Source organism: Mustela lutreola, chromosome 5 (genome assembly GCF_030435805.1).
Source record: "Mustela lutreola isolate mMusLut2 chromosome 5, mMusLut2.pri, whole genome shotgun sequence".
Taxonomy (NCBI): Eukaryota; Metazoa; Chordata; class Mammalia; order Carnivora; family Mustelidae; genus Mustela; species Mustela lutreola.
In genome coordinates, this window is record NC_081294.1 from 30,412,691 (window position 1) to 30,435,804 (window position 23,114).

Below are 23,114 nucleotides of genomic sequence, written 5' to 3' on the forward strand. Positions count from 1 at the left end.
GGTCAAATAATCTTCGACAAAACAGGAAAAAAATATACAGTGGAAAAATGACAGTCTCTTCAATAAATGGTGCTGGGAAAACTGGGCAGCTATATGTAGAAGAATGAAACTCGACCATTCTCTTAAACCGTATACAAAGATAAACTCAAAATGGATAAAAGACCTCAACGTGAGACAGGAATCCATCAGAATCCTAGAGGAGAACATAGGCAGTAATCTCTTCGATATCAGCCACAGCAACTTCTTTCAAGATATGTCTCCAAAGGCAAAGGAAACAAAAGCGAAGATGAACTTTTGGGACTTCATCAAAATCAAAAGCTTCTGCACAGCCAAAGAAACAGTCAAGAAAACAAAGAGGCAACCCACGGAATGGGAGAAGATATTTGCAAATGACAGTACAGACAAAAGGCTGATATCCAGGATCTAAAATGAACTCCTCAAACTCAACACACACAAAACAGACAATCGTATCAAAAAATGGGCAGAAGATATGGACAGACACTTCTCCAATAAAGACATACAAATGGCTATCAGACACATGAAAAAATGTTCATCATCACTAGCCGTCAGGGAGATTCAGATTAAAACTACATTGAGATATCACCTTACACCAGTTAGAATGGCCAAAATTAGCAAGACAGGAAACAACATGTGTTGGAGAGGATGTGGAGAAAGGGGAACCCTCTTACACTGTTGGTGGGAATGCAAGTTGGTGCAGCCTCTTTGGAGAACAGTGTGGAGATTCCTCAAGAAATTAAAAATAGAACTTCCCTATGACCCTGCAATTGCACTCCTGGGTATTTACCTCAAAGATACAGATGTAGTGAAAAGAAGGGCCATCTGTACCCCAATGTTTATAGCAGCAATGGCCATGGTCGCCAATCTGTGGAAAGAACCAAGATGCCCTTCAACGGACGAATGGATAAGGAAGATGTGGTCCATATACACTATGGAGTATTATGCCTCTATCAGAAAAGACGAATGCCCAACTTTGGTAGCAACATAGACGGGACTGGAAGAGATTATGCTGAGTGAAATAAGTCAAGCAGAGAGAGTCAATTATCATATGGTTTCACTTATTTGTGGAGCATAACAAATAGCATGGAGAACATGGGGAGTTAGAGAGGAGAAGGGAGTTGGGGGAAATTAGAAGGGGAGGTGAACCATTAGAGACTATGGACTCTGAAAAACAATCTGAGGGGTTTGAAGGGGCAGGGGGTGGGAAGTCGGGGTGCCAGGTGGTGGGTATTATGGAGGGCACGGATTGCATGGAGCACTGGGTGTGGTGCAAAAATAATGAATACTGTTATGCTGAAAATAAAAAATAAATAAAAAAAAACAACTACAAAAAAACAAACATAATATAAGATTTTACATTTTCCTTTTGAACTGGCTTTTCCCTGGTGTTTCTGTATATGGAGATCATTTTGAATTTTTATTCTGTAATGCATCTTATTTGTAAGGCCGTTTCCCAGGCAACTATTTGCATTTCCTAAAGTTTTTCTGGTTATTTTAGATTTTCTTCTTACTTTTGTTGAGGTATGATTGACTAATAGAAATTGTACAGATTTAGGTTGTACAATGTGGTTTCTTAAGGGTGTATAATATGATTTAATATATGTACACATTTGTGTAATGATAGCCATAATCAAGTTAATTAATGTATCTATTATTTCACATAGTTACCCTTGTGTGTGTGCATGCATGTGTTGAGAACACTTAAGAACGACTTTCCTGGCAAATTTCAAGAATATGATACAGTATTATTAACTATAATCACCACAATGTACATTAGATCCCCAGAACTATTCATCTTAAAGCTGTCAGTTTATACTCTTTGACCAACCTCTTATATGTCCTACATTCTCCAGTCCTTGGCCACCAACATTCAACTCTCTGGTTCTTTGAGTTCAACTTTTCTAGATTCCATACATGAATGTGAAATCATACAGTATTTGTCTTTGCCTGTTTTTGCTTAACATAATGTCCTCATTTTATCTGTGCTCCTGCAAATGGCAGGATTTTCTTCTTTCTCATGTCTGAATAATATTTCATTATATATAATTAAATATACACACACACACCACATCAAAGGTAAATATGTTCAACTTTTTCAAGTCTTTCAAAAACATTTAACATAGCTGTCACTTCCTTTTTTTACTCATATTCATGAGTTTATATAATTAAATAACATCTTTAAATAACAAACATAAAAGTCATAAAGAAATTTAGGAACGAGCACAACTGACTCTTGACAAGCCACTAGCTGAATTAGAGGGAACAAGTGAAGATCATTGGTTAATTTGACAAGTTGGTTAAGTAGAGGTTGATAAGGAAAGCTTTGACTATGTGTGATACGCACAGGAGTATCATATAGTCACTTACCTACTTATAGCTAGTGTTTTTATAAGTTATATCCATCTTTTAGATAGATTCATTGATCATTCATTTCCGGGACCCGTATTGTCTTTGGATAGTCCACACTATATTTTCCATGTAGCTAGTGCTTAATGTGGTCAGATCATAGAGCGAGCCCATACTGTTCTTCTCTCTCCTCCACACACAGGTACTCCATTCCTTTTCAATGATGAAAACCCAAATACATCTGAAATCTAACTCAAGTTCTTCTTGGTCTCCTTGACCTTCCCCAGCATTCCAGTTCACACTGAACCATCCAAATACAGCTGACCCTTGAACAACATAGGTTTGAGCTGTGTAGGTCCACTTCTGTTCTTTTTATGATAAATACAGTACTGTACACGTATTTTCCTTATAATTTTATTAATAACATTATCTATTCTCTAACTTACTTTATTATAAAAATAGTATAGTACTATGGAACATGCATAATATATGTTAATTGACTTAATGCTGTTGATAAGGTCAGTAGTAGACGGTTAAGCTTTTGGAGAGTCAAGAGTTACCCATGGCTTTTTGGCTGCACAAGGATATCACCCCTCACCCCCATGTTGTTCAAGGGTCAATTTATAACACTTGAAATATGCTTTTTTGCACTGGCTTCTTACCAGTCCTTAGAAATATATTTCCCAATTATGATATAAACTCCCTAAGAATGGAACTGTCTTTATAGTTCCTTGGAGCCTCCTAGAATATAGCTTCTGTCATGGATGCCCTGATGATAATTAATCATATCCCAGTTGAGTAGCCCAAGGCAGCCACCTGCTGGGTTTGATGGTACCAAGAAAAATGAATGTCCACATAAGATGAATTGGCAATAGGCGAGGTAGTCAAAATGCCACAAGAAAGGGAATAAGACAGAAAAATATACCACCCAGTGGTTCTATGACTTCAGATAAATTACCTTTTCTCAGTGTTCACATGGGTAGAATGAGAGGCTGGACTAGATCAGTGACTCTTAAAGCTTTTGGGGTCATGATTATCTTTGAGAAACTGATAAGAGGCTAAGGACACTTTACGTAAGAACGGAAATTATGCTCACACGTAAATTCTTGCATGTAATTTCTGAGAGCCCTCAGACATCTGGACCAGCTGATCTGTAAGATATTTGATAACCAGGCTGGATGCTAACATCGCTGGTGGTGCTGCTTCTTCCCACGACAATGAACCAGTGAGTCTCAATGACTTGAGTCAAGTAATGGGGTTTTGCTGACTGCAGTCTATCTGCCCCATCAGACCCTCCTTCTGCTGCTGAAACACCTTCCAAAGGCATTTGATCTCCTGGGATGTGGGATGCGCAGCCCAACCCTATCCTATTATGTGGAAAAGTGTTTAAAGTGCCCACCAGGCTGGTGAACTGCCCATTTTTGTCTGGGATGGCAGCACATTCCTGGTTTACTCTCCCCGCCACATGCCTTTTTGCTGATGGGGAAATTGGCAGGCCGGTGTGGTTATGAGGATTTGGCTGGCAACTCTGTAGTCAGAACAGAATGATTTTTTTCAGGGGAGAAAGATAAAGCTGTTGTTTGAGGGTGATCTGACACAATCCTTTTGCCTAGTTATCTCTCTCTCCACTTCACCTTTGCACTTTTTTACATGAAGAGACTAAAAACATTTAAATGTGAAACGGTGACAAAATCAGAGGCAAAATGTTAAAGGTTTTGGGCTGGTATTCAATCCGCATGAGCTTTGCTCTCTCACTTGACATCATGAATTAAATGTTAATGATTTCAATCTCTTCTTTTCTGAAAAGATAGCTTTCCTGCATTAAATGAGCAAATACAATATTTCTACCCTGTCATTTCCACCTGAAGATTGTAGCAGATATTTGCAGGTCATCCTGGGTAAACAGTAGCACATTCTGAGAGCAGGCACATGTCATTTCCCCTATAAATGCCACCGGAAAGCTTAGCAAAGAACAGGAATGTTTTAGCTAAAGATCACATCTTTTCTGTCAACTTTTAGGTACCCCTGGTGGCTTTCCTCTGTGATGTGATTTTGTTCTAATTTGGATTTGTAAATGTGCTTCCGTCCGCTCACTGAGATTTTCTCTTTGATGACCAAGTTAGTTTATACAAGAAGTCCATCTTTGGAGAAAGGATATCAAGAAAGAGAAATGAGCCCTGCTTCCTCCAGTGAGCATGCCCCATGACCGCTGCTTCTCCAAACAGATGAATTCTTATGGGACATGGGCCCCACAGACTCCTTGTTTGCGTGGTGAGCTTGAGGAAACATCTTTGATGGGGCTTAAGGACTCCATTTGGCTTTTAATTCCTGCCAGTGAGAGATGAGGCAAGCACATATTCGAGAAATCCATGGGTCATCCAGGCATCTCCTTTCAGCAAAATAAGGCTCTATTCCTTGCCTGATAAGTTGTTCATGAAGGATAAACATCACTCTTTTTGCTTTCTGCTGTCCCCTAAATTATCTGTGAACAGAGGCATTTAACAATGGAAAAACTGAGAGCTGCTCAGGAAGCAAGCTAAAGGATAGAGAATAGCCTGCCCAACCACGATTGCCCCAAGTTTTCTTTTTCTTTTTTTTTTTTTAATTAACATATAATGTATTATTTGTTTCAGGGGAACAGGTCTGTGATTCATCAGTCTTAAAATTCACAGGGCTCCCCATAGCACATACCATCCCCAAAGTCCATCACCCCGCTACCCCAGCCCTCCCACTCCCCTCTCCTCTAGCAACCCTCATTTTGTTCCCGGAGTCTCTTATGGTTTGTTTTTCTCTCTGGTTTTGTCATTTCATTTTCCCTTCTTTCCGCTATAATCCTCTGTCTTGTTTCTCAAATTCCTCATATCAGTGAGATCATATGATAATTGTCTTTCTCGGATTGACTTATTTCACTTAACATAATGCCCTCTAATTCCATCCACATTGTTGCAAGTGGCAAGATTTCATTTTTTGATGGCCTTGTAATAGTCCATCATATATATCATATCATATGTTATATGATATATATCATGTCATATGATTGACATACTATATAATCATATATCTATATATGATATATATCATATACATTCCATCATATATATGTATATATAATATGTGCATGTGTGTGTGTATATGTGTGTATATCTTACATCTTCTTTATCCATTCATCTGTCAATGGACATCTCAGCTCTTTTCACAGTTTGGCTATTGTGGACATTGCTGCTATAAACACTGGGGTGCACATGCCCTTTTAAATCACTACATTTGTATCTTTGGGGTAAATACCCAGTAGTGCAATTGCTGGATCATAGGGTAGCTCTGTTTTTAACTTTTTGAGGAACCTCCATGCTGTTTTCCAGAGTGGCTGCACCAGCCCCAAGTTTTCATCCAGTATCAAGGATCAAGGATAAATGGTGTTGGCCTCACCATTTATCAGCTGTGTGAACTGGGGCAGGTTACTTATTCATTTAATGCCTCAGTTTCTTCTGTAAAAAGAAGAGAGAGGTGTTTAATATTAGTATCTCCTGCATAGATACATGAACAAGATTGGTTCTTTACAAGCACTTGACAAATGTAGCTGTTCTTAGCTGTGGTCACAAAACACCCGCTCGATTAGACCCTTGAGACCATCCCACAGCCATGTACCATCATTCCCAAGTTCCTTTCTTTTCTTTTCTTTTTTGAATCTATTTATTTATTTATTTGATGGGGGGGGGGAGAGTGAGCTCAAGCAGAGGGAGAGGGAAAAACAGGCTTCTTCCTGAACAAAGAGCCCGATGTGGGGCTCGATACCAGGACCCTGGGACCATGACCTGAGCCAAAGGCAGAAGCTTAACTGACTGAGCCACTCACGCAGCCCCCAAGTTTCATTCTGGAGTTCTTATTACCTGAGGTGCTCTTCTCCTTGCTGGGATACTGCCCTATAGAGCAGCGCTATCCAGTAGAAATTTAATACAGACCTTATGTGAAATCGGAAGTTTTCTAATAGTGGCATTAAAGAGACAATAAGAAAAAATTGAAATTAATTTTAATAACATATGTTTTAACCCTCTGAATCTGAAATATTATCCTCACAATGTGTGATCAGTAAGATATTTTACATTCTTTTTCTTCCTTTGAAATCCAAGGTATGCATTACACTCGTGGCCCATCTCACTCGTTCAGATGAACTATATTTCGCGGGCTTACTCACCCTGGGGCTAGGGGCACCGTACTGGTGCACACAGGTATAGAGGAATAAGCAGGTGACCTGGGGTGGTCTACTCGCTCGGTGATGTGGGTAAGTTCCCTAAATAATGGCCAAAATACGCCAAGTGTTTGCCACATGATGCCAGGCACTCTGCTGAGGATATAGGTTTATTTAGTCTTCTTGACAGTCTTCTTGGATAAGTACTTTCATTACTTAGAGAAGTTAAGTAGCAGCTGGTAAGTAGGAGAGGCAGGATTTGAGTGGCTTTCTTTGACCACAGGGTTTGTACCCCTTACCCTCTGCTGATTGCCCGCCAGGGGGGAGCCCTAGGCGAGGGTCTGCATTCTCCGTTGGGTTTTTAGAAGAACGTATGAAAATTCAGTGAGTTGGCACAGTTGTCCAATTTCATTAAGTGCAAGAATGGCCGTGACCCATCTTCTTGGGTTTTCCCGTGGAAGCTCATGCAATTAGTCACCCTATAAAACTTGCATTTGTTTACTTTGTGCACAGATTGTGAATAGATGGAATCTGTGCCCTCCTGACCCCTGGGAATGGGGACGGTTAGGGGAAGGCTTGTTTATGAAACATCTGGAAGGCAAAAGTCCTTGAGAATGAACTCCCGTGTGCGGATCTTTTCACCATAGTCAAGCCCATGCTGAGGAAAAACAGATGATCTTGAAACCGTGCTTTAAACTGACCCTACAAATGATGTACTTGCTTTTATTGGCAGGGACCTAATAATTAGGACCTATGATTTAAAATCAAGATGACTTTTAGATAGGAGAGTTAACTTGCTGCTAAAGTCCGAATGTGGTCAGTTTACATGGCTTCCCTTTTGCTCCTCCTGAATTACTGCTTCTTGTTTTGTTTTTATAATCAATAAAGGCCAGATTTGGATACGAGTTGGACCTTAATCCAAGAGCAGATCCAGATGGACTCCATGGTTATCAAGGGCCTGGATCCGGATACCAGCTATCAGTTCGCAGTGAGGGCTGTGAACGCCCACGGCCGCGGCCCCCGCAGCCAGCCCAGCGACACCATCAGGACCTTCTGTGAGTACCTTGCCTCTTTGGGAGGATAGATGTAGCTGCTTTGCTGAGGTTGCCTGGTGAGGACCCGCCTGCCTGGGGTCTCTTAGGCCCTTGCAGAGGGACAGCCCGCCCTGAGGTTATCTTCAACTTTTCCTGCTGTGCTTTTCCCAGCACTTTGGAAGTTCAAGGCTCTCCACAGGGACACAGGCTGTTTCTATGTACAGGAGGTCAGCAGAAGGTTTATTTCTGCCTCGTCCTTGGGGAGTCCAAGGTCAGCGTTCTTTCACAATTACAGAGCAAACCACATACCAAGATGATGTGTGGCCTCCCCCTACCGCCTGGCCTTTGCATCTTTTGAGAAAATGGGTTCATCTGGAGAAAAAAAAATAATGCTCTCAGACTCCTCGGGGCTAGCATTCATCTCCATAACCAAGGACACTTAAGTTAAATCAGTCCCATGGAATGATAGGGAGAATCGAAGTCACTGGTGCGCTGGCATGTAGCTGGGGGTCGTCCTGTGGCAAAGGTTCCTATTTGTCATAATGCCTCCCTGGGGAGGGCTCGAGGAAGCTTGGGCCACTGGCTGTCATATCACCCAGGGATTTTGTAAAAATTCAGATTCTGATTATGATCTGGGGTTGAAGAAGTTCCTAAGTTGACTGCTTAGACCACCTGGTCAACCCTGGCTTAGAATACTTGTGTTTTGGAAATGGGGGCACAGTGACGGAAACTTAGAGCACTGTGGTGGGGAGGTCTGAGAACTGGAATGTTGGCATTGTTTTGTTTGAAAACTCTGTAATCTTTTAGTCTTAACAATAAATTCCGTCCAGTTCCTGTGTCTAAAGATCCCTGCTGCTACTTCAGGTCCCCTTACCTAGAGAGGAACTCTCCAGAAAAGAAGCCGACCTTCATTTGGTTTTCTTTCCCTTTCCCTATGTTCATCTGTTTTGTTTCTTAAATTCCACATATGAGTGAAATCATGCTGTTTGTCTTTTTCTGCCTGACTTATTTCACTTAGCATAATTCTCTCTAGTTGTTGCAAATGGCAATATTCATTCTTTTCTATGGCTGTGTAGTATTCTATTTTAGTATATACTATATGTGCCACATCTTCTTTATCCACTCATCTGTCTATGGACATCTGGGCTCTTTCCATATTTTGGCTATTGTGGACATTGCTGCAAAAACATTGGGGTACAGGTGCCCCTTCACATCAGTATGTTTGTATCTTCTGAATAATATCTAGTAGTGCAATTGCTGGGTCTATATATAGGGGAGCTCTATTTTTTAAATTTTTGGGGAGCCTCCATACTGTTTTCCAGAGTGTACCAGTTTACAATTCTACTAACAATGTAAGAGGGTTCCTTTCTCTGCCTCCTGGCCAACATCTATTGTTTCATGACGTGAAATCAGAGAGGGAGATGAGCCATAAGAGACTCTTAATCATAAGAAATAAACTGAGGGTTGCTGGAGGGGAGGGGGTGGGGTAAAGGGGTTACTGGGTGATGGACATTAAGGAGGGCACGTGATGGAGGGGGCACTGGGCATTATATGCAACTGATGAATCACTAAATTCTACCCCTGAAAATAATAATATGCTGTATGTTAATTAAATTGATTTTAAATCAAACAAAAAGAAAAGAAGCCTACCTAACCCTGCCAGTTGCTTTCTACTGGCCAGCACAGAGCCCTGTTTATACTGGTTAGTCAGTCTCAGTAAGCTCCTCACCATCCTTACACGGCATCCGCATGGCTCATGGCCAAGGCCATGGCTGTTTCCAGGGATTCAGATTTACCACGTTCCCCAAGTCCTAGCAATTTTGGCTTTTCTGAAAACAAAACAACAAAAACAAAAACAAAAAACCTGTACTCTAACCTTGAATTTCAGGGCTTCTTCCTTCAAGTTGAATTGTTGGGGGTCATGGGGCTTGGCGAGGCCACCCCACACACGTAGGTACACACACATGTGCGCGCACACACACACACACTCATACACTCATACACTCATATATATACAGTAACTGTCATTACCCAGCAATTGTTTCATGCTCCTTCTTCTTTAGGATTTAGAAGCTAAAACTTCCCCAGTTATATGACAAGGGATAGAGGGCCTTCGTTCCAGAAAAAATGTTAACAATTCTATTTCAAATCCAGGACGGGTCTCCTTTCACTCTTGCTGAATGAGATCCTTGCTATCATCTTTGGTTCAGCTTTGGAGTGTGTGGCCAAAATGGGGGCAGCTGTGGCTGGAGCGGGCCCCGGGATCTGCCTATGTTTCAACACGTGCAGTCTGTCTTTCTGTGTCAAGGGCGAGCAGGTGCTCTGTGTTCTCTGTGCGGTGTACTTCCCGCCCACCGCTTCCCCAGTGTCCAGTTCCTCGCTCCTGTCTTGTGAGCTGCCCCATGCTCTTTTCCTCTGTGCTTTACTATATGTCCTTCTCCACATAGACAAGGAGACAGAAGGACAAGATGTGACCACTTGTGCTGGTCCTGGGTGTGGGTGTGGAGGCTGCATGCAGTCCCAGAAGAGGACAGAGGTTGGGGTGCCTCTTAAGCTTTTTTTTTTTTAAAGACGGGGCACCTGGGTGGCTGAGTGGGTTAAGCCTCTGCCTTCAGCTCAAGTCATGATCTCAGGGTCCTGGGATTGAGCCTCGCATTGGGCTCCCTGCTCAGCAGGAGCCTGCCTCCCCCTCTCTCTCTGCCTGCCTTTCTGCCTACTTTCTCTCTCTCAAATAAATAAATAAAATCTTTAAAAAAAAAAAAAAAAAAAAGGAAACACTGGTCTGGGCTTACAGTTTCTGATGCTTATTTCCCCCGGGTAGGTGGCAGCTTTGTGAATGAAGTGGGAAGGCTTGTGAAATTGCTTCACAGATACATAACGTTACATTCTGATTGGTCTCCTGTGTGAACTAAGACTGTATCATTGCAAAGTAATTATGGGTCGGGGTGGGGGCTGATTCAGTGAGAACTCTCAACTATGAAATATTCTGAAATAAAGAAAATTTAACTGTGTTTTACATATATACAGCTACTCAAATCAGGAAAACAGAATTGATTAGAGGGTTGATTTCAGGAAGGCATGAAATACCATAAGTCGTATTTCAGTTGGGAGTTTTTTCCTCATGATTGCTTCAAATATTTTAGAAAACCCTGTATTCTGCCACATTCCCACTTCTTATTTTGCTATTAGCTTAGATTATTAGTTTCCCAAACCCATATATAAAATAACCTAATTACCAATGAGCACTTGTCTGAATGAAAATAAATTCTCAATTTCAGAGCTACCATTGCAAAAACCTCCCATGAGCCAGGCACTGCGCTGAGCACATTACTTAGGAAATCCCATGCTAATTCTTTTGGTTTTTTAAATTTATTTACTTATTTGACAGAGCGAAAGAAAACGTGCAGAGAGGATGGGGAGATGCAGGGGGGAGAGGCTTGAGTGACGAGCCTGATGCGGGGCTTGATCGCACAACTCCAAGACTGTGACCTGAGCCAAACCAAGAGTCAGCATTTCACCGACTGAGCCACTCAGCTGCCCCTCGATGTTGATTCTCACAGAATCGCTGCGCTGGAGTTTTAATTAACATATAATGTACTCTTTGTTTCAGGGGCACAGGTCTGTGATTCAGCGGTCTTACACAGGTCACAGCACTCACCATAGCAAAGTACCCCTTATACATTTTTAAAAATCAAGTCTTTGAAAGATTCCATATTTTGCCAAGAATAGTCATTGAAAGGCAGGATTTGAACTCCAGCTTAGCTGACTGCAAAGCCACTTCCCTGAGCCAGATTCAAATCAAAGGAGGTTCTTACTTTTCTACTGCAAAGTAGCATGAGCACAGCAGGGTCAGCAATTAAAAAAGTACAAGAAATAGTTCTTGGGGCATCTATGGACTAAGGACGTTTGCCAGTACAGAACAAAGCTATAGAATTTTTTTTTTTTTAACTTGTGAGGTGTACGGTACATACAAAAATGGGAATAAAACATACAGGCAGGCCTGAAATCCACTGGGAATCATCAGCATTGACAGCCGGCAGCCCTTCTCTTCGGTTAGAACCCCAGCCAGTGGTGAAATATTTTGAAGGCCACCTTGAAGGGATTTGTGAGACCCGTATATGTGCCTGTTGGAGAGTCCCCAGTCCTCATCGCCCCTCCTCCTCCTCCTTACCTCAGGGTCCTTCTCACGGGGGTGTTTTCTTGGTGTATGTAGAACCTTCTCTGCTTCCTCAGTGGTGAACTTCAGAACAGAATGTTCGCGCTGACCACCAAGGTGGAGAGTGCCCACCAGGAACCCTTGAGACCCCACTCTGGATGCCACCATGGGCTGGGCCCCTCTGTGGCTTCCATTAGGCCTGCACCCACCTTCTTTCTTATGGAGACATACCATCTCAGCTCTACTGACAGGGCTTTGACTTCCCCTGACCTGTTAATGTCAGACCCTGTTAGCCCCATCACTGCTCAGAGGGGCCCTTGGTGGCTCTCAGTTGCTAGTGTGTGTGGTCAGCGAAAGCCGGGGCCCAGTGTTCTCCTTCCCTGGTGCTCACCCGGAGTGAGGAAGAGCAAAGGTGTGATGGCTTCTCTGACGTGGTGCCCCGTGGGCCCAACTTCCCCATCTTATCTCAGCTCTACCAAGTTACAAGTAGAATGGGGAGAAAATACCAAGATGTTTCAGGATCCAGGGACTCTAACGAGAAATAGAATCATTTTTGGTGACCTCGAGTAACAGTGATGCTCCCCTGTATTTACGTCCATCCTCTCCTTGGTGACCTTCCACACATATCAGGGCCTCTTCTGTTCCCCTGAGGAAAGGCAAACACAAGGTCACGGCCTACCACTCCTTACCCCATCCTGCTTGTTTTTTTTTTTTTTTTATTATTCAAGAAAGAAATACCAACAGCATTATCATTTGCCTTATTGCTTGGTGGTGTGCTTTTCCCCTGAGATTTATCTCAGAAAATACCCGATCAGAGCAGGGGGCTCTATGGAGCCTCAAGGACACAGGCACACACGTGTGACTTTGTAGGACACGTGTTGGCCCCATCTGGTGGCTGCTTATTGGCTGGGATCCAGGCTTAGCTGGGTTGAGAAGGATAGAAAGAGTAAAAGAGGGCACAAACTGGGGATAATGGAAATGGTAGAAGTCAAAAGCCTAATTTTTTCTTTTGTTTTCCCAAAGACAGATGAAAGGGAATGAAAGGGAACTCACATGGTCGGCCAACTGGAGGGTTACATAACCTTTGCTGGAATTGGAATTTGGTCCGACCACCCCCGGCCACTTAATTTTCTCCTGTTCTGTCTTCGTTATTTAGTCAGAGAAAGAACCAGTAAGTTCTTCACTGCCGTGCACTTAGTATTATCGGGGCTGTCCCAGGGGAAGGTTCTGTTTTGTTCCTCAGAATCGCCATTTTGTTCTTTCCTGCCTGGAGGCTTTTGTACCTACTGTTTCCTCTGCCTGGAACTCTCTCTCCCAGACCTTTCCCTGACTGCTGCTCGCACCCCTCTAGCTCAGCTGTCCCTTCTTCAGACAGGCTTCCCAGCATCCTTCTTCACCTCAGCCCCATTCCTGCTGTAATTTCCCCCAGAACCCTTTCACTGCCGGAAGCCACTGTGGCCTCTGCATCTCTCCTCTAGGATAAGCTTCGTAGTGGACTTGGAATGCCTTGCTCAAGGTTGTGTCCCCAACACCCTGTACCAAGTAGGTGCTCCATAAATATTTATCGAGTATGTGAATAACTAAATGTGACTTCAGACAAGAGCCCAGGACTACTTAGGAGGCTGGAAACTTTCTACCGCCACTGTCTGGGGAATTCAAGAGCAGATGGAGGAGAAAGGGAGTCTAGAAACCCACCAGGTTTCCCCATTGGCAAGGTTCATAGGAAAAGTCAAACTCCAGAATTGCAATGTGTCACAGAAAAGAAAAAGTAGAGTAGAAGGAGGGAGGGAAGAGGAGGAGGGAAGAAAGAGAGAAAAATCTGGGGGTTTACGTTCAAGACACTAAAGGATGGAAAAGAAGCCTTTGAGAGAGAGTCCAGTGATCAAAAGTGCACAAGTTCCTAATAGGGGGTGAGGAAGGGAGAGACATTTTCTGACCAAACCCATGTTTACTCCTGTGTTCTTTCTTGATCATTAGAATAAGGTTTAACATTTCTATGCTAAATTTGAGTGCATTTTTCCTTTGGTTTTAGGTAATCTAATTATGGTCTTAGACCTTCAGAGATTGCTAGGAAGGTGTGAGATGTCCAGTATGGGTTTGGTTTTCGCCACACGTTCCCCCCAACCCTCCACCCTCCATTTACTACAGTAGTTGGAGAAACACTCTCTTCCGCTGAACTGAAACAACCCACCTGGCCCCAATCAATCAAATTTCTAGAGTAGACCTGGTTTTATGACGTTCCCTCTCCGCCGCCCCCCCCCGCCTCCCCCTTTTCTGGTCTCTACCTTCCTGCCCACTAGGACATTGCTGCTGGTGTTGGCTGTGTATCTGTTTATACCCTCACCATACAAATGTCTGCGAGTGAATCTGATTGTGCCCGGTGTTGCTCTGAGATTTGAACCCTTGTCTTTCATTGCCTGTCTCCCCAGAGACCTGCTTAGCATACTGGGGTTCCTCAGAACATGTTGTCCCATACCTAGCCACAAAACAGATTTCCTTTATCCCCAGTCACTAGTAAGGGCTCCTATTTGGTAGCAATGCCTTGAATTAGCTCCAACAGTGAATAGAGGGGAAACGAGTAGAGACAGAAGGTAGTGGCGGGCACCAGGGATGGGTAGGAAGCAGACAGGAGGGGTCTGGAAGCAGCTTCTCCCCAAATCCCTGTGACTTCTATGTACAGCCTACTGCCTCTTTTGGTCAGTGCCTATGAAAAATTCTCACCAACCCTTGAAAGTTCCTCACTGCCCCCAAATACTGTACCTTTAGATGGAGCAGAATCTCCATCTAAACATCTAACAGAATCTGTTAGGCATGTCTGGATCTGAGTGCCAGAACTGTTCTCTTATCACCTTGCTGTAAGAACTCAGGAATGTCACTGAAACTCTCTGGGCCTCAGTGTCCTCATCTCTAAAATGGGTTCAATAATGTCGGGGGTAGATAATATTTCCTATGTCTAAAGACCATTTTGAGGGAACACATGTGAAACAGAGATTATGACATCTACCCACATTTCAAGATGAAGGAGATGTTGGTAAGTGTTTCTTTCATGCATAATTACTGAACATGTAACTGACCATGGGATCGCCCACCGGACTTTCACTTTTCCTTTATGACTCCATACCCTGAGTTCTGCTTCTGGGACTTGAGGGCATTAGAATGTCAGAACTCAGAAACAAAGGTTCAGGGACAAAAACTGTCCTGACAGAGTGGAAGAATAGAAGAGACTGCAAGAGTTAGGTCAAATAGAATCAGTAAGATGGATTTAGTTGGTTGGTTGGTTGGTTTTAAAAGATTGCGGATTTAAAAGACATCAGATAATGAAAACTGCAAGGCACAATGAACTTTGCTAACAAAATTTTATCTCTCTCACCACTCAAGCACATCCTGAATTCAGGCAAGAAGACAGAGAGAAAAAGACCTCATAGTTATAATACTGTACCTTTCCCTCTTATTTGCTTGTTTTTAACCTCCCCAAAGTTAGCCATTTACTTAGACAGGGGTCAGCAGATTTTTCTGTAAAGGGCAAGGTAGTAAATATTTTGGGATTTCTGAGTTCACTTTTGCTGTTGTAGTGTGAAAGCAACCATAGACAATAAAAAACGTGTGTGGTTGTGTTCCAATAAAACTTTATCAGTGGGCACGGGAAATTGAATTTCATGTCAGTTTCCTGTGTGACAAAATATTTTTTCAACCCTTTTTTCAGCCATTTAAGAAAGGAAAAACCACATAACTTGTGTACTATTAAAAGGATTAAAGAAGATGATTTAGGTGATATAAGCAAACTGTATTTAACACTTCGCGAATTGAGCAGTCTCTCTTCTCCAGGCTCCAGAAAGCTGCAGAATGGGGTGGGAGGCAAAAAGCTTCTGAAGGATAAAGAATGAACAGCAGGAAAAGAAAAATAGAAAATCAATCAGGAAGGAGATAAGCATAGAACTCAGAGCTGGCTTGGTTGTTCAAGCTTGTCCTCCTGGACATCCCACGTTTCTAGTCAAGAAGGGGCATTTACAAGGGACTCAGAAGATACCTAGGTCACTGTTTGCTGATGTGCTAACCCTGGCAGAAATGACCCCATCTTGGGCCTAGACATTTCTTTCATCAGTATAAAAACAGATTTGGCTGGAGGGCCATAGTTTGTTGACTTCTGTGGTATGTATTACTGGGGTCCCCCCCCCCCCCCAGATTTTAGGAGACTGTCCAGGAAATTTGGGGACTCTAGTAGGTAGCAATTTTGTCAAACTTGGAAAGAATCCATTAGTGCATACTAATGAAATTGTCTCCTTGATGGAAATTGAATTTCTCCATGAAATTTCATTTTAATTTTCATATAAAAATTCTGAAACAGATAAGAGCCCCAGAGAGCCCGCCACCTAGGTGCATTTGGGCAGGTCGGTGCTGCTGTCCAGGGAGAACAAGAAAGCTGAGGAAGTTTGTTCAGCTGGGTGCTACTCCCGGAGCTTGGGTTCGGCCTATAGATTGGTGAGCTTCTTGGATGCATAAATCTTTAGAATGTAAGAGGGAGAGAGGGACCGGGAGGAAGAACAAATCATTTGTTTCCCTCATAGCCTAGATAAATCTGCATTTTAAGTGGGCAGTTTGTGCATAAACATAATTCGGAACTAGATTTTCCCTTCAGGTGCCCTCAGTGGTAATCACTCCATTGATTTGCTAATGTCTCGATGCATGTTAATCTGAGGGGTGCTCATGGACACAGCTTTATTGGTTCTAAAGGGAATGATTCACTTTGCTGTTTAAATACCTGCTACCTTGTCATCGTTCTTCTGAGGCCTCTGTTCCATATGTTTGCAGTTCCATACGTTTGCTTAGAATCACTACGTGGATGTTTTACCCTCTCTGGCTCACTAAGGAGGAGAGACTAAAACAAATGAGAAGAAAATAGAATTTTCCAAAGAAGAGTTGCTTGTAACGTTCTCGTTTAGGTCAGTTGCTACTCTGGCCACACTATGAGCCGTGAGCTACTCTATATTGAGCTCTGTCTCGATGGATTTTGAAGCATTCAAATATGGAAGTAATACGCAAATATTCTTCATTATTTTTCCTTTTGTTTCCTTCTGTGTCCTTATGACCCATTTTGTTCTTTCTATTGTATTCCTTATTTCATTGTTAAACTTTCCCTATTTCCTGTGGAGCACTTCTTGGTTTTACACAATTCTCCACCAGGATTGTCTCTTACCTTCGAAATCCCCGAGTCACTGATGTTCTCCCTTGGGAGAGGAAGTCCATAAAATCAGCTGGATACAGGGACAGACACAGAGGAGGGACCCGGTGCGTGCTGGTTGGGTCTGATGGATCGCGTCTGATGGTACAAGCAGATACCAAACAAATGTGAAAGTAAGAAGCAGCTGTGGAAGGAAAGTTGACTTCTCCAATGATCTCCCATGTAAATAGGCTCCAGCAGGAAACAGAGACACAGTTGTTCCATTCGAAGTGAGTTTAGTGAAGGACCCTTTTGCAAGGAAAGCAAAGGCAAGCAATTGTCAGAACCTGGAGGCAGACCAGGAGAGCCATCAAGCAAGAGCTGTGACCTTCAGCCATGTGTCCCGTGACAACCTCTGGGATGGAGGTTGGAGAACAGAGACGCTGACATCTCTCCCCCATCCTCGAACTTTCCAGATGGTCATATCACAGCTGGTGGCCTGACAGGTCAGCCTTCCAGGGCCCAGGACAGAGTGGGGAGGAAGAGAGGAAGATGCTGGGGGACAGATGAAAGGAATCTACCAAAAGGATTACATAATAGTATCATCTCTTATAGAAAGAGATTGTGCCCTTACATGGATTTCAATAATATAGATTATGTTTTTGCCTTTTACTCTTATTCAGAGCAGGAACCTTATCTCATTCATCTTTGCCTTTTTAACTTTTGCCTTGAACAGAGGAGATAGTCGGGTTTCATAGCCAAACTTTTGTTGGTTGAAAGTTTATAAGCTCAGAGTGGGGAAGGACTGATTTCTCGTTTTGCAGATGAGGAAACTGAGGTCCAGAATGACTCAACAGTCTTCTCAAGGTCACTTAGCTACAGGTCCTGGATAAGAGTGCAGTTCGGTGATAACCTTATTTTCAGCTTGATTCCTAAAGTTTGTGGGATTCCTTTTTCCTAAAGAATCAGTTCTTCTAAGTTATTTTACAATATACCGATTTGCTCCTTCAAATAAATACTTAGTACCCATTGCCCTAAATACTTAGGCCAGCACTGTTTCAGGTGCTGGGGATTCAGCGGTGAACAAAACAGACAAAAAGAGTCCCTGACCTTGCAGAACTTATGTTTTAGTTAAGGCAGACAGACAATGAACAGATCAATTAAAAAAATGTAGATAGTATGTCAGATGGGATAAGGGCTATGGTGAAATGCAGAGCAGTCAAGGGGATGGGCAGTCAGAGAAACCTTCCTGAGAAGGTGATATTTGAGTGAGAAAAATGGGGTGAATTTTCTGGATATATGTACCTGGCCAATAAATCAATTGATTTATCAATTGATCTATCTGTCCACCTATCATCTATCTAATCTATCCATCAATCCACCTGGGAGAAGAGTGTTCTAGACAAATTCAGAGCCCCTGATGCAAGAGCATCCTGGGATGTTCAGAGAACAAGGAGGCCTGTGTGAATGGATTAGGGGTGTTTGGGGAGATGCCCGTAAGGAGATGAGGTAATGAGGGGAGATGGGGGAAGTCATGGGTAACGGTCGATTAGGACCTTGGAGGCCATTTGACATTGCTTTTACTGGAAGGGAGTGGGGAGACTGAGGGTTGGGGGCTTGGCCAGAGGAATGAAAAGACCTTAGGTTTCAATGACAGAACTCTTACTGGTACGTGAAAAGGGCCAGAGTAAGAGCCATGAGACCAACCAGGGAAACCACTGCAATCATAGCTTTTTTTGTTGTATTGAAATAGAAAAAGCAACCCATACCTATTATTAGAAAAAACACTCAAACAACATTAAAAATGTAAAAAAAAAAAAAAATCCAAATGAAAAATTCCATCTAATCTCAGCACGCAGGCATAGCAACTATTTACATAGTGATGTGTGATCTTGCAGGATTTTTCTGAATCCAGTGCTGAGGTCATGGTGCATATAATTTTTCTGTGTAACAAAATGCTATGCACATCTTTAAGTACCAGCGAATAAAGATCTACATCATTGATTTTAATAACCATGGTGTATTCCATTGGGAAGCTCTACCATGTGATTTAATTCTTTATTGATGGACACTTAGATTATTTCACTATTATATACAAAGATGGGCCTCCCAATAATGCCTTTACTTAGCTTTCAGCTTGGCCATGTTTCTATTTCCCCTTCTGATATCTCGATATGGCAGAGCAGGTCAGGACTGTTATCCTTTCCTTATATATACTGATAGATGGACTCGTATGTGCAGACAAGGATGGCTTCTGAGCCCTAAGACTCACCTGTTCTAACTATTAGTGAGTATGTTGATAGGTAATGTACATAGTAAAGCACATTGTTCACACACACTTTTAAGACAAAACTATTTTTCAAAAGAAAAAAAAATCATCCTCCTTGAAGCTCAGGTCTCATACTGGAGTTTTTGTTTCCAGCATCTCATTCCCACCCGTGTGGTGAGCTAGAGATCTGGCAGGAAACCCTGATCAGCACTGCCGTCTTACTCAAACCCCAGTGTCTACCATATTTAAAGATATAAATGTATGTCTCTTCTGGCCTAGTGCAATGTTGCTTCCATCTCTAGTCCTGGTCATCCGGTCGTAAAGGGATTCCGAAGGCCAAATGTCGAAAGGCTCACAGACATGAGGGAATGATCAACCATTGCTCCTCAGGAGAAAGGAGACCTACCCACCGGCAGATGGCGGTAGTTCACAAGTCATCCAGCAGATGGCAGGAGTACCCAGACTTAGAGAGCCGGAAGAGCCTTTGGGATCAGTTTATAGTCCCCTGAGGTGGTGGAGACCCAGAAGAGAGAAGTTCCCTGCCCTTGCCTCTCATGATTGACTTCTTCCATAGTTAATGGTCCCAACCAACACCGGAGAGAACAATTCATTTTACATTTGCATTTCTTCAATCGAAAGAAAAGTTTGCAAATACAAACTGAAATCTGCACAGAGAGCTGAGGGCTTTGTAACACCCCGTTTATAACTGATGCTGAGTCCTCATGGTACCAAGAACCAACCGATAGAGTAAATTTCTAAATTAAGATGAAATAAAGAGCCATCAAATTTAGAAAGAATCAGAACAATGAAAATTACAAGAGTGAGAGGTGAAAGGGCTATGAACAACTTGAAGTCAGGCCTTTTTTGTTTTTGTTTTTTTGTGTGTTTTGCTTCATACATCACCATTGGTAATTATGTTAAGTCTTGAGGATGCTCGAGACAGTAAAGAACTTAGTTTCTGAATCTACAGTGATTCTTTTTTTTTTTTTAATTTTATTTATTTATTTGACAGACAGAGATCACAAGTAGGCAGAGAGGCAGGCAGAGAGAGAGGAGGAAGCAGACTCTCCACTGAGCAGAGAGCCCAACGTGGGGCTCGATCCCAGGACCCTGAGATCATGACCTGAGCCGAAGGCAGAGGCTTTCACCCACTGAGCCACCCAGGGGCCCCTACAGTGATTCTTTTACCTGTTTAAGCACTCTTTTGCCAATTCATGTTTAAAATGGGCATGTAATGCCTATAATATTCCAGGCAAATTCTGGGTGCTGGGGCTTAGCAGTCCACAGGATAGACGACCCCTTCCCTCATGGAGCTCATATGTGGGAGAGTCCGTCTCAGAAAGTAAGTAGATGATGAACTAAAATCTTTATTATATTGTAATACATAAGGAATATGTTCTTTTTTTTTTTTTAAGATTTTATTTATTTATTTGACAGAGAGAGATCACAAGTAGGCAGAGAGGCAAGCAGAGAGAGAGGAGGAAGCAGGCTCCCTGCTGAGCAGAGAGCCCGATGTGGGACTCGATCCCAGGACCCTGAGATCATGACCTGAGCCGAAGGCAGCGGCTTAACCCACTGAGCCACCCAGGTGCCCAGGAGTATGTTCTTAATGATGAGTCTCAAGAGGAAAAAAAGAGAGTAAGAGGGCACGGAGGATGGTGGGAACTGCTGTTTGGGATAGCTACCGAAAGAGGGATTTGAGCGGAGTCCCTCCATGTGGAAGGAGCAGCAAGTGTGCAGATTCTGGGGTGACAGGAGGCTCAGCATACTCTAGGAACAGTAAGGAAGCTTCTGTGGCAGGGACACCGTAAGTGAGAAGAAGGACAGGAAATGGGATCAGAAAGGTAGCCAGAGGCCAGGGGTCCAACATTGTAGGTGTTGATGAAGACTTTGGGTTTTATTCTAAGTTAGATGCAAAGATCTTGAAGTGTTTTGAGCAGCTGAGGGGTATGATTTGACCTACATTTTAAACAAGATCTTTATGGCTATGGTGTAGAAATTGACATAGGGGAGGGGAGCCCGATAGAGAGGCAATTCTGTATGACTTTAAGGAGAATATGCATGGAAAAGAAAATTAGAGAGCCAAACCAAATCAAGGAAGTTTGAAACTAGCAGGTAGTTTCAGGACCTAGCCAAACTGCCACAATTTTCTGATAAGGGACTGAAACACCACCAGATTAAGTGACTAATTTTAGGTCCCGGTTAGTGGCCATGTGTGTCAGATTCATAGAACTTCTGGCCAGTGCTCTTTCCATCTCCTACCCACCTCTCTGCTGCAAAGACCCCACTTGCACTCATGGTCGGGCCCTGCCACATAAGAACAGGGTCATTCCTTGCCACCTACACTTAATTTCCGAGGTCTCCCAAGTACTTGTAGCTTCGTTTCAGAGCAAGGAGATAGTTGCTTCTGTGGTCCCAGTGGGAACCTTCCACATGAGCTTCTGGAGATGCCTCTTTTGCTACAAGGGTCCGCTTCTTTCAGCCAGAAGTACTGGTAGTCTTTCTCAACTCTTGTTGCTTCCCAGAATGCCTCCTGACCCATTTCTTTATATTTTTTCCCCCAAAATCTACTTATTTATGTGTCAGAGAGAGAGAAAGAGAGAGAGAACACAAGCAAGGGGAGCAGCAAGCAGAAGGCTAGAGGGAAGCAGGCTCCCTGCTGTGCAAGGAGCCTGATCTGGGACTTGATCCAAAGACCCCAGGATCATGACCTGAGCCGAAGGCAGATGCTTAGCCAACTGAGTCACCCAGGCATCCCTTGTCTTACTCATTTCTTAAAGGCTGTCTGGATGCCTGAATGCTTTGGGGGCACCATAGAGGAGTAGTTCTCAGCTGGGTGTAGTTTTTTCCCCCTAGGGCTCAGCTGGCCATGCCTGGAGACGCTTTTGGCTGACACCAATGGGTAAGGTGCTACCGGCGTCCAGTGGGTAGAAGGCAGGGAAGGGGCTAAGTGCCATATGACACACGGGACAGCCCTCCACAGCGAACAGCGACCCATCCCAACATGTCATTGTGCTGAGCTGAAGAAGGACTCTTAAGATTAAAATAAATGAGAAAATCTAAACTTTGCTCTCAGTAAAATGGCAAACACACTAGAAAATTGAGTAGCATTCAAAAATCAACTAAAGTGAAGTATTTCTAAACTTTTGGGGGCTGCAAACCGCCCCCCCCCCCATAGGAAGAAGCAGTTTGCATTGCAGCCCAACGCATACAAATGCAGCTGTAATGTGTGTGTGTGTGTGTGTGTGTGTGTGTGCACATGTGCGCACAGATGTCTCCCAGAGCAATACTAACCTGTGCTGAAGGCAGAGCTTTCTATTTTTATATCATTTGGTTCCATTAAAAAAAAAAAATGTGGTCACACCCCAGTGAATTATTTCTATTGTTCACGAATGTGTTCGGAATCTGGAGTTTGAATAATACTGAACAAAATGTGTAAGAAAATTGAACACAGTTTCATATAAATCCAGGTTAGCACGGAAAGGCAAAGAGCAAGGGCATATTCTGTATAGAAGTCCCCCAAAGGATCAGCCATTAATTTCACAAGTAGTTATTCTGGCCAAACATTTTTTCAGAGAGAAATGAACCAGTTCTTGCCTTCCTGGGGTTCTCGATCCAGCTCAGTGGACAGACCACCACTAACTACCTGTGCAGTGATGTGCTGTATACAGAATGCACTGCAGCTCCGAGAGGAGGGGACAGGGCTGGGTTCTGTGGATCAGGAAACTGGGAGGTGGATTGGCAAAGGCTTCCCAGTGAGGTAACCTGAGGGATGGCTGAGTGGGATTTCTCCGAAGGGGCTGGGGAGGAGGAACAAGAGAATCCAGGTAGAAGGTTTCCTGGGTGGGGTGTGGAGGGAGATCCTTGAGGATGTGCATGAGGCCAAAAGATATAGGGGCACCAAGGCAGAACGTAGAACCCCCCCATACCCGGACCCTCGTGCTGCG

At 43.2% G+C, this 23,114-nt stretch overlaps 1 protein-coding gene across 2 annotated transcripts in view; it reads left to right on the forward strand.

The window, feature by feature from the left end:
- EGFLAM (EGF like, fibronectin type III and laminin G domains) overlaps positions 1–23,114 on the forward strand; it is a 185,575-nt gene that overhangs the window by 94,733 nt on the left and 67,728 nt on the right. For both annotated transcript variants that reach the window (XM_059173831.1, XM_059173830.1), the window contains exon 7: positions 7,439–7,605. In XM_059173831.1, the coding sequence (XP_059029814.1) occupies positions 7,439–7,605 (167 nt within the window). The remainder of the gene's footprint in view (positions 1–7,438; positions 7,606–23,114) is intronic.